The sequence below is a fragment of the Mesoplodon bidens genome, assembly GCF_964165515.1.
Source record: "Mesoplodon bidens genome assembly, chromosome: 2".
In the NCBI taxonomy this organism is placed as follows: Eukaryota; Metazoa; Chordata; class Mammalia; order Artiodactyla; family Ziphiidae; genus Mesoplodon; species Mesoplodon bidens.
In genome coordinates, this window is record NC_138177.1 from 121,000,739 (window position 1) to 121,015,141 (window position 14,403).

Sequence of the window (14,403 nt, forward strand, 5' to 3'; positions counted from 1 at the left end):
ACCAGGGATCAAACCCGTGTCCCCTTCATTGGCAGGCGGATTCTTAACCACTGTGCCACCAGGGAAGTCCCTGAAGCAGACTTTTTGACAGCAACAAAAGAAGTAGAATAATACCTTCAAAGAGCTAAGAAAAAATAACAGTCAACCTACAGCTGTACACCCAGCAAAACTATCTTTCAAGAATAAGAGTAACATAAAGATATTTTAAGATAAGTAAAAACCAGAGTTTAGGGGCTTCCCTGATGGCGCAGTGGTTGAGAGTCCACCTGCCGATGCAGGGTACACAGGTTTGTGCCCTGGTCCGGGAGGATCCACATGCCGTGGAGTGGCTGGGCCCATGAGCCATGGCCGCTGGGCCTGCGCATCCGGAGCCTGTGCTCCACAATGAGAGAGGCCACAACGGTGAGAGGCCCGCATACCGCAAAAAACAAACAAACAAAAAACAGAGTTTACAAATAGACATATACTAAAGGAATGCCTACTTCAAGAAGGAAAATGATTCCACAAAAATGTATGAGATGCAAGAAAGAATGACGAGCAAAGAAAATGAATTGGTAAATGTGTAGGTAGAGCCTAACAACCTTTGTATAAAATAATGATAATATCCAATTTTTTGAGGTCTAACTGTACATAAGTAAAATACAGAGGAATAATCAGACTGGGGTGATTATTAAATAATCTAAGTTTCTTGAATTTCCTTGTGTTGACTTTAGACTTGGTTAGTAAGTACACATAGTCAGTTTGCAAGGGTAATTTATTCTAAAAACAGAGAAGACATCTCTGAACCAGTAGAGGGGAAAAATAGAATATAAGTAAACAAACAAAAACGGATCAATTTTTAAAGGACAAGAATTGGAAGAAAAGAAGTACAGATACAAAGTGGAACAGGAAAAGCAAAAAGTAAGAAGGTTGAAAAATAAATATAGCAATACATTAAATATAAATTTATTAAGCTCATCATGTAGAATACAGAGATTGTCAGGTCAGATTAAGATATAAATATACAAATTGGAGCTGTGCTATTTACATAAGTTACACAAAACATAAGGAAATTGGAAGTTTCAAAGTGAAGGGATAGATAAAAATATACTAGCAATCATTAACCAAAAGAAAGCTGCCATAGCCATAATAATATCAGACAAAATAGATTTTGGAATGAAAAGCATTGCTAGAGATATAAAGGATACAATTTACTAAAAAGATATACTAATTCTAAACATGTATGCATCTAAAAATAGCCTCAAAAGTCATAGAACTATAAGAATTAATAATAAATCAATAAATAATAAATCTTTATGGGATATAAATACCCCTTAAGGAGATATTTCAATGTATCTTTCTGCTACAATAAGAGAATAATAAGCACAGGATTCAGAATAATTGTTCTTTGGCAGGGAGACGCGGTAGTTATGATAGGATGAAAATCTCAGGTAGAAGAAAAATTTTTATTTTGTGTAATTAGAGCAAAATTAGGATGATAAAATCTTAAGATAGGTGATGCATTCATATGTGTTTATTTTACTGTATGCTTTAAAACCAACATCTGCATTACATATAATTTTGAATGTATCAAATATTCCATAAAGCATTTTTAAAGGAATTTTTAAAAATTCACAGGGAAAGCAGTGTCTAAAAGGAAGGGATTTATCTTATATTTCTTTGAGAAACAACTGTCCTTTCTAATTTAGTTTTTTGTATTTCCATGGGCCATACCCTCTCACCTTGTATCTAGGAAAAAAACTGGTTAGTTTACACTTAGAGCTTTTAAAAGCTATTTTCCTCATTATTGCTAGAACATATCCAACGGACCTAATCTACACCCATGGGTCATTAAAATAAATAGGCCTCTTAACTCTGTTTTTTACTCCAACTTTATCTAGACCATGTGAAAAGTCATATACAGTTTGAAACACAGAGTCTTAGGGAAAATACAGTAAGTCCATGTTTGCCTTGCCTGGACACAGTCTTTGATAAGAATATGCTTTTAGATAGTTCCATCAAGGCATTCCTTCACCATCGAAAAGATTTCACAAGGGCTTTTTTCAACTTAAATTATTTTTTAAATTTGCTTTTTAAATAGATTATATGTTAAAAGATAAAATGTTTATACAGTGAAAATTTTCCTTCTCATTCTACTCTTTAGTCACCAAGTTTCCCGCCCTGGAAGCAAAAAATATTGTATTTCTATGTATCCTCCCAGAGATACTTTACGTGTGTATAAGAAAATATATATAGTTCTTACTTCTTATATGAATTATAGCATATTTTTATATCATTTTGTACTTTTCTTTTTTCCACTTAACAAAACATCTGGTGATCATTCACTAACACTAGACTTTCTCCTCTTTATATGGAAATGCAGTATTCTACTGTACAAATATACCATAATTTTTTTTTTTTTTTTTTTGCGGTACGCGGGCCTCTCACTGTTGTGGCCTCTCCCGTTGCAGAGCACAGGCTCCGGACGCACAGGCTCAGCGGCCATGGCTCACGGGCCCAGCTGCTCCACAGTATGTGGGATCTTCCCGGACTGGGGCACGAACCCATGTCCCCTGCATCGGCAGGCGGACTCTCAACCACTGTGCCACCAGGGAAGCCCAATATACCATAATTTTTTTAACCAGTCGCTATTGATGGACATTAAGGTTGTTTCTAGTTAAAAGGTCATTTAAAGCCAGATGTTGCCACAGTCATCCAGACAAATACTGAAAACATTTATACGGAATACAGTAGCACATTTAGACTATTAGATGCACATAAAATATTTAATGTGAAATATGAATCTTGCCTTTGTAAAAATGACCATGCTGATCAATTTCATGTAGATATGTGTTATAAGTGTATAGCTTATATTTCAGAAAATAACATTTTATATTAGTCTACTTTTCTCTCCTTTTCAAGGAATATGGCACTGTTACCGGGAATACAGCAGTCTTCAGGGACAGCCAAATTCTCACTTAACTGTATTTCACATCGGGATTCAGACTGATATAAGCATGTACTTTCAACTGAAACAAACATGGTTCGCAATTAGTGAGTGGATTTTAAAAACTTGTTTGTTAAAATTGTAATAACAAGAAAGCATCTTTTTGTGTAAAGGAAAACTTGGGTTGGTATAACTTGTTAAAATATACTTATTGCTAATGTCATTAGAATAAGTGTGTCTATAATAATACTAGCTACAATAAATGGAAAAGTCATTGAGGAGAATTTATTATATAATCTAGGAAAATGTTACTTTACAATGACCTCAAGCTATTTGCCTTCAACTTAAAATGGGTTGGATATAGACATTTATAACCATTAATCTGATATCCAAGAAAGGTATTTTAAAAGGAAAAAATGCTTGATTTTTCAAACTTGTTTTTAAAAATAGAAAAAGGAAAAAGAAAAATAAGAAACAACAAATTTTTCATAGCAAGACTTTTAAACAACTTGTTATAGAATTGGAATAATAAGTAACTGAAAAGAAATTTACATTTTTGAAATGTTTATTTAGATTGAGTTAGTTAAGGGTAATATTAACAAAAATTTTAAAAGCTAGATGATTTCAGAGATGGCTTCAACCCTATATTTCTAGAATTATTTTATTATACTATTCCTTGCACTTTACAGAGATTCATGTTATTTATTCAAGATTTTAAAGATGATCTGTAATTACATGGTGCTTTAAAAATATTTCATCTTCATATATTGTTGAAGTTAGAGAGCCAGGGAAGACAAGTTTGAGGATGCCTGGTAAGAAGCCCAGAGGTAGCCTAAGAGGGGGGCAGTATCTTGGAGAGTATCATGATTCCAGCATGGATCCCATCACGATAAATCTGAAATCTAAATTTTGCCACTTCACCCAAAACTCATCAGGGACAGGCTCACAACATGTCACCAGAGTGACTTTTTATTCATTAAAACTATTAGGGTACTCTCTCTGTGACCAGAATACAGACATATATACCACCTAGGACACTGCTTTCCTGGGGTCAAGGCATATGGGGAATAAGATTACTAATGAGAAAGTTTTTTAGCAGAGACCCTTGGATAGTCTTGAGAGATGTTTTCTTCAGGCTCATGACAAGCTTGATGACCTAGCTCTGCTGCACAGAAGCCCCCACCAGATTCCTTTGTCTGCCAAATTCAGTTTTTCTCTGTTCCTTGGACAGTGCTAGATCAAAATGCCAAATTCTTGCTCTTTGGGTTCCCATTTCTAGCCCTCATGCAGCTAATTCCCTTCACATAACACATTATTTTTTCAAATATGTTTCAGAAGAACTTCATTGATAGCCATTTTTTTAAACTATAAAAATCAGGTGTCTTAGAACTTACATTCTCATTACTTTTTCTGAATTTGAGTGATTCCATATCTCCTCAGCAGTCCACTTACTGTCATCTGTCTTATCTAAAGATGACAAATCTCATCCATTATGTATTGAAACCTCTAGTTTTACTCTCAGATGGATCTTAGTTACAGGTTCTATGGTCATCCTGCTGCTGTCTCTTAAGGACCTTCAACACAAAAATCATTGAGATGATCAGAATCTGCCATTGGAAAAGTTGATAGGTACTTTGAGGAGAAAACAGTACTTGCTTTTATTTTCAAGTCTAGCAATACTTATCTTTCCTCAAATGAATGTTAGCTTTCACAACTCATTTATCAGACATTAATTGATCAATTGCTCTGTGTTTGATGAAATCCTAGGCACCAGAGACAAGGGTATATGTATGAAATTATACTAATCGACAGAAACACAAAAAATATGCAGTTATACATGCAAAAATTATAATTTTTATGAGTCTTGGATTGTGTTAGGAGATGGTTCTATTCTCATTTCTATTAATTATCCCAGCCTCCTTGGTAAAGTTAGATTTATACCAGCTTCTCTATAGGGTCTCAAAAAATATGTTTCTATTGTTTGCTATTGCTCAAACAAAAGGAGGGAATATAATATATAAATTCAAAAGACAGTTAAATTTCTCTAATATAACCATTTAAAATATGTAATTTTGTAAAGGTACAAATTTAATATGCAATGTTCTTTTTCAATGCAATTTCAGAACATAAAGTGACTGATATATTTCATATTCTTAAGTTTGTTCAAAGAAGATAATGATTTTAGGTTAATATGGCTATACTCCACAATTTTGGACTCAGTTTAGTTTTAAAAGAATCAAATTTGCATAAAAACATAAATACATTGTTTAACTAAAAGAAGATGTAGCTAGATGATACGTTACTAAGATCCTCCCACATCTCTGGGTTAACTGATTTCTACTTACTTGGAGATACTAACTGAAGTGTGATCTATCATCTGAATCTCAGTGGTATAACAATAGAATGAAATAATGAGTGCCCTATCACTGGAAGTGTTCAGACATGAGCGGAATAACTATCTAGAAAGAACGTTAGAACGGATTCTTTCATGGGTAGGAATTTAACTTTCCATTAAGTTTCTTTTATAATTTCAGATTTTGTTATTAGCAGTACTATATTTCCTTAATTTAGGATCCATACCTTTTCACTTTTTAACATCTCTGAGGTCATGATGCATTTTATAATCAATGAATAGACATTTAATAAAGGATTTCTTTACTTTTCCTGAAAGGACATTACTAAACTGAAGGTATGTCTTAGAATTGAAGAAATATAGTAATTAGGACTGTTTGGCTTTAAGTAAAAAGAAACAAAGGAACAAGTTGGAGGCAAGGCAGGGGTATTTATTCTAAGAATATAGAAGTGTCTCACCAAACTCAAAGTAGCAGAAAAGCAGCTGGACTTTCAAGTGTATGTGGATCCAGGAAAAAAAAGCCAAAAAGGAGCCAAGATTTCCTCCACTTGCTCTCTTTCTTTGCACATATACATTTTATTCTTTCTTTGCAGGTTCACTTACTTCACATAAAGATGGTTTTTACACAGTTTATTAAATGTGTATAGCTCTTAGTTCAAGAGGTTTATAAACTTCAATTCAAAACCGAACTAGATTCCCTTAATTCTAATTCTGAGACTTTTATTACACAACTTGGGTTGGGTTTACACTCTGATTTCATCAATGGCAGCCATGATAGGTGGAGTGTGAAACTTAAAATGTGGCATCTCAGAACCCACCCCGTCCATCAGCAAGATCAATTAATTAAGAGGAACTGTGAGTGGGGAGGCAGTCCAGAAATTTTCTTCTGTAATGATTCTCTTACTCAAAGGAGTGAAAGTGAAAACATCTAAAATAGAGTTGCCTAAAGCAGCCCTTCCTTCCTTCCATGCCTATTTTCTCATTTCTACAAATGGTGTGAAATGTTTCCATAGATAAAATGAAGCCTGTCCAACTGAGTTGTTTAAACTCTAACTAAAAGTTTTAATCTAGATTTTTTTAGCGTTTCTGGGAGGTTTTGAAAGCTAATTTCTAAAACTGGTATTTTGGGAGAGGTATCACTGCTTAAATTATGAAGTGTCAGAATTGGTAGAAATAATCATGAAGATCAGTCCCAACTTTTACAGAGAAAGTTTGCTTTTTGGATTGATTTGCATTGCACACTATTTTTTTTTCCCCCTGTTTAAAGTGATAATACTCTGCATCCTTGAAGTGTTCATCATCCTCATCCTGATCTTCCTCAGGGACCGAATCCGCATCTCCATTGCCCTGCTGAAGGAGGGGAGCAAGTAAGGCCTTGATGGAGAAACTCATATACTGTATATCAATCAGTCATATCGGTCACTGCTTATTTGTAGATGCCCCAGACTATTTTCCCTTTAAGATGGCTTGTTAAATCTGCTTTCCATTCAAGAATACTTGTTCAAGTTCAGACTCTGCCACGTATTAAAATCTTCATGCTAACAAATCTTTCAAAATCCCCAAACCTCAATTATCATAGGGTAAAATAAATCTAAAACCCGTGTATTCTATGCACTAGCACTTTTTTTTAACACCAAATATATGTTAGGAGGATAACTTATGTGAAAGTAAGTGATAAAGTGTTATATAAAAGTTAGTTATATTATTCCCATACTGAGTCATATGTTAATATTAATGGTTGAGATCATTTGCAGAACTTTAAATCAACATAATTCTATAAAGTCAATTATGTGCTTTTGCTAGTTTTGTATAAGTAACAAAACTTGCCAGTAGACAGAATAATTGGTCCTAGCACTACCAGACTATACATTTTGTATCTACAGCTCTCAATTCAGGAACATTTTATACCCAGAGCCATTTTTATTTTAAAATGCTACAGAATAAACAATTTTTCATAAAATTCATGTTGTGAGGTAATAATACCTACAGTTTCTAAACTATTCCAAAAGGTCACTTGAGGATAATACTTTAAACTTTTGAATAATGCATGGAAACAGCAAGGAAATTGTTACTACAAAGCCAATAGGTCATGTTCTCTATTTAGAATGATGGAAACTGAGGTGTTAATGACCAAGGACCAAATTATTTTAAATAGTCTTTAAGGATTGTTTTAACAAAATCATCATCTATAATAATAATAGTGCCACCTAAATCCAGTGTTTGAAATAGTTAACAAGCAGTCTGTTAAATTAAACTCTCTCCTTCCCACAATAACTGAAGCCCTATCATTAGCCACTGAAAACTACTGACTTGCTGGGTTATTTCTTAAATAATATGATATTGTACAATTCACTTATCCCACTGCTATGCCTCTAAATGTGTGTGTGTGTGTGTGTGTGTGTGTGTGTGTGTGTGTGTGTGAAAGGGCAGTTACTACTGTGACTGGTTAATAATTTTTTTTCAAGGGAAAATAAGAGCTGGAATAAATGTGCATGAGACTACAGGGTAAACATAGGGATGCCCAATAATTCACTGAACAGCAGTGTCTGGGGAAAAGAGAGAATAGCATAGCCCAAATAGTGAGGTGGAGAAGGTAACAAATACAAAAATGAATCTAAAATGTGTCAATGCATTAGGAGTGGAAATAGTTCCATCATAGTTCTCAGTGGCTATATCAAACAGCATAGGGTTAATTCAGTATCATATGCTGAAAAGATTATAGGGCAACTAGGATATGAATATTTTAGAAACCATATCTTAGGAGGAAACATCAAAAGAATTATTACCCTGGAGAATAAAAGAATAATGAGTTGCTTGAAGGGTTGCTGTATGGAAAAGGTGGTCATTTCTTCTCCAGAAGGTAGTGGATGTGAATTACATGCAGGCAGATAAGGAAGAACTTTCTAATACTTTGGTTGTTAAGAAAATAGAATAAGCTGTGTCATATAAAAGTAAGTTCCTTTCACTCAATGAGATCACCAGAGACTAATGAACATGTTTTGAAGATAGTTCAGAAGGGATTCTTAAATTAGGGATGGATTCTCACATTTGATCAGATGACCTTCAAGGTCCTCTCTAATTTTAAAAGTCTAAGGAAAAGGGAGAAATACCATGATTATAATTCATCAGATATTTATGCATCAGTCAGAAATAACCAAAGAGGAGAAGGTTTGGGGAACTTTTGGCAGGAATCAAACATGAGCATTGAAAGAATTCCTCTAACTTACTAAACATGAATAAATAAAAATTTAAAACCAACTAAGTATACATCAGCAAAAAAGAGTTGATGGTTCTTACCACTGTTCTTAGAATGAATTCAGTCAAAGGCTTATTTCTAGTTCTAACAGATAAAATTTTAATTGAGAAATTATAACTGGATCATTTTCAGTTTCAACTATTTGTTTTATTTTAGAGCCATTGGATACATCCCTACTACCTTAATTTATCCAGTTTTAACTTTCATTTTCCTCTCAATCTGCATTTCCTACTGGGCTGTGATAGCAGTGTATCCTTTGGTAATTGACCCCTTCAAACCTCAGGTACACACTACTATTCAGGAGCTAGGAGTTTGTGTCTGTTTCCATCTGGGAAAGACTAGGAACATCCTAAAGATATAATTGAGATGATGATGATGATGATGATGGTAATGATGGAGATTATGATTGCTAAGCTCTAAAAATGTTTCAGTGTACCAATTGAATTTCCCCTCAGATAGGTCACATGGTACATTTTGTTTTATTTTGTCTTCACATGTGGTACTCCTCCTTTGCAATATGTAAAAAAATCTTTTTATATTTCACTGTATTTTTTTGTTTTGTTTTGTTTTTTGCGGTACGCGGGCCTCTCACTGTTGTGGTCTCTCCCATTGCGGAGCACAGGCTCCAGATGCGCAGGCTCAGTGGCCATGGCTCACGGGCCTAGCCGCTCCGCGGCATGTGGGATCTTCCTGGACTGGGGCACGAACCCGTGTCCCCTGCATCGGCAGGTGGACTCTCAACCACTGCGCCACCAGGGAAGCCCATATTTCACTGTTTTTAAGGGGCCACTCAGTGCAGCTGACCCACGTTATATTACTCTGGGTCTGAGAATGAATGAATTATTAAAAGATTCGTTTTTTGTAATTAATCTTTCAGTGGACTTTTGAGTTATTTGCATTACTTTCTTGTCCATTTACATTCAATCTACCAGCAAATAATTTATCCTTAATAGAGTTCACTCAGTTACTTGGCTACATCAGGGGTACCTATATACAAAGTCATAGCCCCAGGGGGGCAATGTAAACATGAAAATAAAACCTGTAATCCAGAGGTAAGTAAAACAAACTCTTTTATTTACTTCAATACAGAACTCTACTGTATTTCATCTAGCAGTAGTGGTAGGAATCTTCCTGAAATAGAGACCATGTGCATTGATGAGGATCACTGTAGAGAAGGGGAGGGTGGGTCAAGTGTTAGCAGGAGAGTACTGAAAATGGTAGGCAGAATAGAGAGAAAGCACTGCTATTTCCTGAGCTCACTTGTCCTGTCATACACCTTAGAAGCAGGCACAGTCAACAACAACACTAATAAATGTGAAATTATAGTGGATGCAGACTGATGAACATACGAAGGAAAAATGAGGTACTTTCCAGAGCTCATTAAAGAATTGTATAAAGTGATGTTATAGAAAATAGAAATAACAGCAGAAGCTAATAGGAAAAAAGAAAGAGCTGGGATTGGGGGCCACACAAGAGAAGGCAAGGAAGGTGTTATCTTGGAATAGCACTTAATATTATATTATTCGTGTTTTTTTTTTCCTGAGTGCAGATTTTTAATACAACTGAAATTGCCAAAGCTTGCCCTGGGGCTCAGTGTCGTTTTGCTTTCTATGGTGGAAAGAGCCTGTACCATCAATATATCACTACCTTCCAGATATTCAATCTATTTGTCTTTCTCTGGCTTATAAATTTTGTCATTGCATTGGGTCAGTGTGCCCTTGCTGGTGCCTTTGCTTCTTATTACTGGGCCTTGAAAAAACCTGATGACATCCCACCATATCCACTTTTTACTGCATTTGGACGAGCCATAAGGTAAGTTTCACACTGAAACCTACACCTATCTTCCCAGTTATGTTTAGTGTGCTTATAATTCAATCTTATAATTCAAGTGGCAAAGTACTTGAGGTCAAAGATATAATTCAAGATTCATAGATGTCCACTGGCTTTGTCTGGTTTTATAGCCACAGTTTTATAATCCCTACCCAGGCAATATCCTTCTAAAAGGTTACTGGAGAGAAGAGGTAGGGGAGGGCACCAAATTAAAGATTAAGGACTAACTTGTCTGTGCTTCCTCATTGCTCAGCTCAAACATAAAATCATCATAAGATGACAGGCTATTGGTATCATTTTCATAGATGAAGTGCAAAACGGATGTATATGGTTTAAAATCCTCTATGGAGACCTTTGTCAATCTGAATAAGAGAGTATAAGAAGCTCTTTCCTATCAATCCTTCTGCAGATCCCTTTTACCAATAAAAATTAACTAACATCCTTTTAGTTAATAGTAAAAATATTTTAACTTTTATTCTCATTTTATCTTTGCCCAGATATCACACTGGATCCCTAGCATTTGGATCTTTAATTCTTGCAGTAGTACAAATGTTCAGATTAATCCTAGAATACTTGGACAAACGTCTTAAAGGTAAGATTCCAGAATTCATCTTTTCTCAGACTTCCTGACTTCTGTGAATAGAATAGATTGGGTCAGGGGGTTGGGAGGGACATAATGACTGTAACTTGGACACAGTAATAAGGATGGATGTGGTCAGATTGGGGAGATGTTTGGAAGGAAAAGCCAATAGGACTTGAGGGATGGAATATGGTGGGGGGTGGGGAGGGGAGCAGTGGTAAAATAGAGTAAAAGTGTGTGATGCTGTTTACTAAGATATGGAAACCAGTAGAAACAAATTTCAAAGAAGAGATTTAAAACTGTGTTTTTGACCTGTTGATATTGAGAAGCATGGTGGAGATGTCAGGCAGTTCCAAGTCCAGAGCTCAGGACACGTCAGGCTTAAAATATAAATGTGGCCATTGGCATAAATCTTCATACAGGACACATACAGTTTACAAACACATAAACTCTGCTTGGGTTGTACTTTAAAAGATTTTATTATTAATTATCAAAATAATCTTGAAACAGAGCAACCAAGTTGGAACACTTACATTTCCTGATTTCAAAACTTAATACAAAGCTACAGTAATCAAAACAGTGTGGCACTGGCATAAGGACAGACATATAGACCTGGAAAAGAATAGAGAGCGCTAAAATAAATGCTCACATATAAGACTATTCAGTAGGGGAAGGAGAGTTTTTTTCAGCTAATGTTACTAGGAAAACTGGATATTTACATTCAAAAGAATGAAGTTGGACCCTTACTTTACACCATATACATAAATTAATTCAAAATGGATCAAAGACTTAAACATAAAAGCTAAGACTATAAAAGCCTTAGAAGAAAGCATAGGAAGAAATCTTCTTGACATTGGATTTAATGATGATTTCATTATTTTAATGATCATTTTAATGATGATATGACACCAAAAATACAGGTAACAAAAGAAAAAACAGATAAATTAGAATTCATCAAAAAAAAAATGTCTGTGCATCAAAGGACACTATCAAGAGAGTGAAAAGACAACCCACAGAATGGGAGGAGATATTTGCAAGTCATATATTAGATAAGCAACTAATATTTATAATATATAAATAACTCCTACAACTCAACAATAAACAAACAACCTATTTCAACATGGGCAAAGGATTTTTTTAATTAAGTAAATTTTTTCAGCTTTATTGAGGTATAATTGACAAATAAAATTGTAATATTTTTAAAGTATACAACATGATGATTTAATATACATATACATTGTGAAAGGATTCCCACATTTAAGGTGGGACACATCTGTCCTCCTCATATATTTCTTTTTTTTTTTCCTTTTTTGGTGAGAATGCTTAAGTTCTACTCTCTTAGCAAATTTCAATTATACAATACAGTATACTCAACTATACTCACCATGTTCTACATTAGATCCTAATACCTTAGTCATCTTATAGCTGAAAGTTTGTACCCTTTTACCAGCCTCTCCCAATTTCTCCCACTCCCAGCATATGGCAACCACCATTCTATTCTATTTACATGCATTCAACATTTTTTCCCCACGTATAAGCAATACCATGCATATTTGTTTTTGTGTGGCTTATTTCACTTAGCATAATGCCCTTCAGGTTCATCCATGTTATTGCAAGAGCAGGATTTCTTTCTTTTTAAGGCCGAATAATATTCCATTGTGTATATATAACGTAATTTATCTATAGATCCATTTAATGACACTTAAGTTGTTTCCATACATTAGATACTGTAAATAATGCTGCAGTGAACATTGGAGTACAAATATCTCTTCAAGATAGTGATTTTGTTTCCTCCAATTATATATACAGAATTAGAATCGCTGGATCATATAGTAGTTCTATTTTTAATTTCTTGAGTAACCTCCATACTGTTTTCCACAATGGAGTAATCAATTCACATTCCTACCAATAGTGTACAAGGGTTCCCTTTTCTCTTCATCCTTACCAACACTTGTTACCTCTTGTCTTTTTGATAAGAGATATCCTAACAGCTATGAGGTGATATCTCACTGAGGTTTTGATTTGCATATCTCTGATAATAATGTTGAGCACTTTTCATGCACCTATTGGCCATTTTTATGTCTTCTTTGAAACAATGTCTATTCAGGTTCTTTGCCCATTTTTTATTGGGTTATTTGTGTGTTTTTTGCTGTTGAGTTCTATAAATTCCTTGTATATTTTGGATATTAACTCCTTATTACATATGTGGTTTGCAAATATTTTCTCCCATTCAGTAGGTCGCCTTTTCATTTGTTGATGGTTTCCTTTGCTGTGCAGAAGCTTTTTAGTTTGATGTAGTCTCACTTGCTTATTTTTACTTTTGTTGCCTTTGCTTTTGGTGTGAAATCCAAAAAATCATTGCCAAGACCAATGTCAAGGAGCTTACAACTATAAAATCTTCTAGGTTTCGGGTTTTACTTTCAAGTCTTTAATCCATTTTGAGTTGATTATTGTGTATGGTGTAAGATAAAGGTCCAATTTCACTCTTTTGCATGTAGATGCCTAGTTTTCCTAGCACCATTTATTAAAGAGACTATCCTTTCCCCATTATATATTCTTGACTCCTTTGTCAAAAATTAATTAACCATATTGCATGGGTTATTTCTGGGCTCTCTATTCTCTTCCATTCATCTATGTGTCTATTTTCATACTGATACCATACTGTTTTGATTACTATAGTTTGTAATAGAGGTTGAAATCAGGAAGTGTAATGCCTTTAGCTTTGTTATTCTTTCTTGATTGCTTTGGTTATTTGGATCTTTTGTGGTTTCGTACAAATTTTAGGATTGGTTTTTTTATTTCTGTGAAAAATGGCATTGAAATTTTGATAAGGATTGCATGGAATTTGTAGATCACTTTGGGTACTACGAACATTTTAACAATATTAATTCTTCCAATCCATGAACATGGAATATTTGCCACTTATTTGTTTCTTCAATTTCTTTTGTCTACAGCACACAGTTTTCAATGCACAAATATTGGGTTGGCCAAAAAGTTCATTTGGGTTTTTCCTTAACATGGCAAAACCAGAACAAACTTTTGGTCAACCCAATAATTCTCCTCATTATTTAAATTTATTCCTAGGTATTTTATTGTTTTCATGCAATTGTAAATGAAATTTTACTCTTGATTTCTCTTTCCAATAGTTAGTTGTTGGTGTATAGAAAGGCAACTGATTTCTGTATATTGATTTTATTTCCTGAAACTTTACTGATTTCATGTATTAGCTCTAATATTTTTTTGGTGGACACTATAGGGTTTTCTATATATAATATTATGTGATCTGCAAACAGAGACAGTCTTACTTCTTGCTTTCTGATTAGGATACCTTTTATTTCTTTTATTTGTCTAATTGCTCTGGCTAGGACTTCCAAGTACCAAATTGAAAAAAAAGTGGCAAAAAAAAAAAAAGAAAGAGAAAAGAAAAAGAAAAAAGTGGCAAGAGTAGGCATCCTTGT

General features: G+C 34.4%; 1 protein-coding gene across 2 annotated transcripts in view; it reads left to right on the forward strand.

Moving 5' to 3' along the window:
* The window catches only part of SLC44A5 (solute carrier family 44 member 5), a gene marked incomplete at its 3' end in the record, with an annotated part of 383,498 nt that overhangs the window by 347,654 nt on the left and 21,441 nt on the right, over nucleotides 1-14,403 (forward strand). For both annotated transcript variants that reach the window (XM_081218426.1, XM_081218425.1), the window contains exons 11-16: nucleotides 2,902-3,033; nucleotides 6,547-6,646; nucleotides 8,692-8,784; nucleotides 9,500-9,587; nucleotides 10,085-10,347; nucleotides 10,863-10,957. In XM_081218426.1, coding sequence (XP_081074552.1) covers nucleotides 2,902-3,033; nucleotides 6,547-6,646; nucleotides 8,692-8,784; nucleotides 9,500-9,587; nucleotides 10,085-10,347; nucleotides 10,863-10,957 — 771 coding nt within the window. The remainder of the gene's footprint in view (nucleotides 1-2,901; nucleotides 3,034-6,546; nucleotides 6,647-8,691; nucleotides 8,785-9,499; nucleotides 9,588-10,084; nucleotides 10,348-10,862; nucleotides 10,958-14,403) is intronic.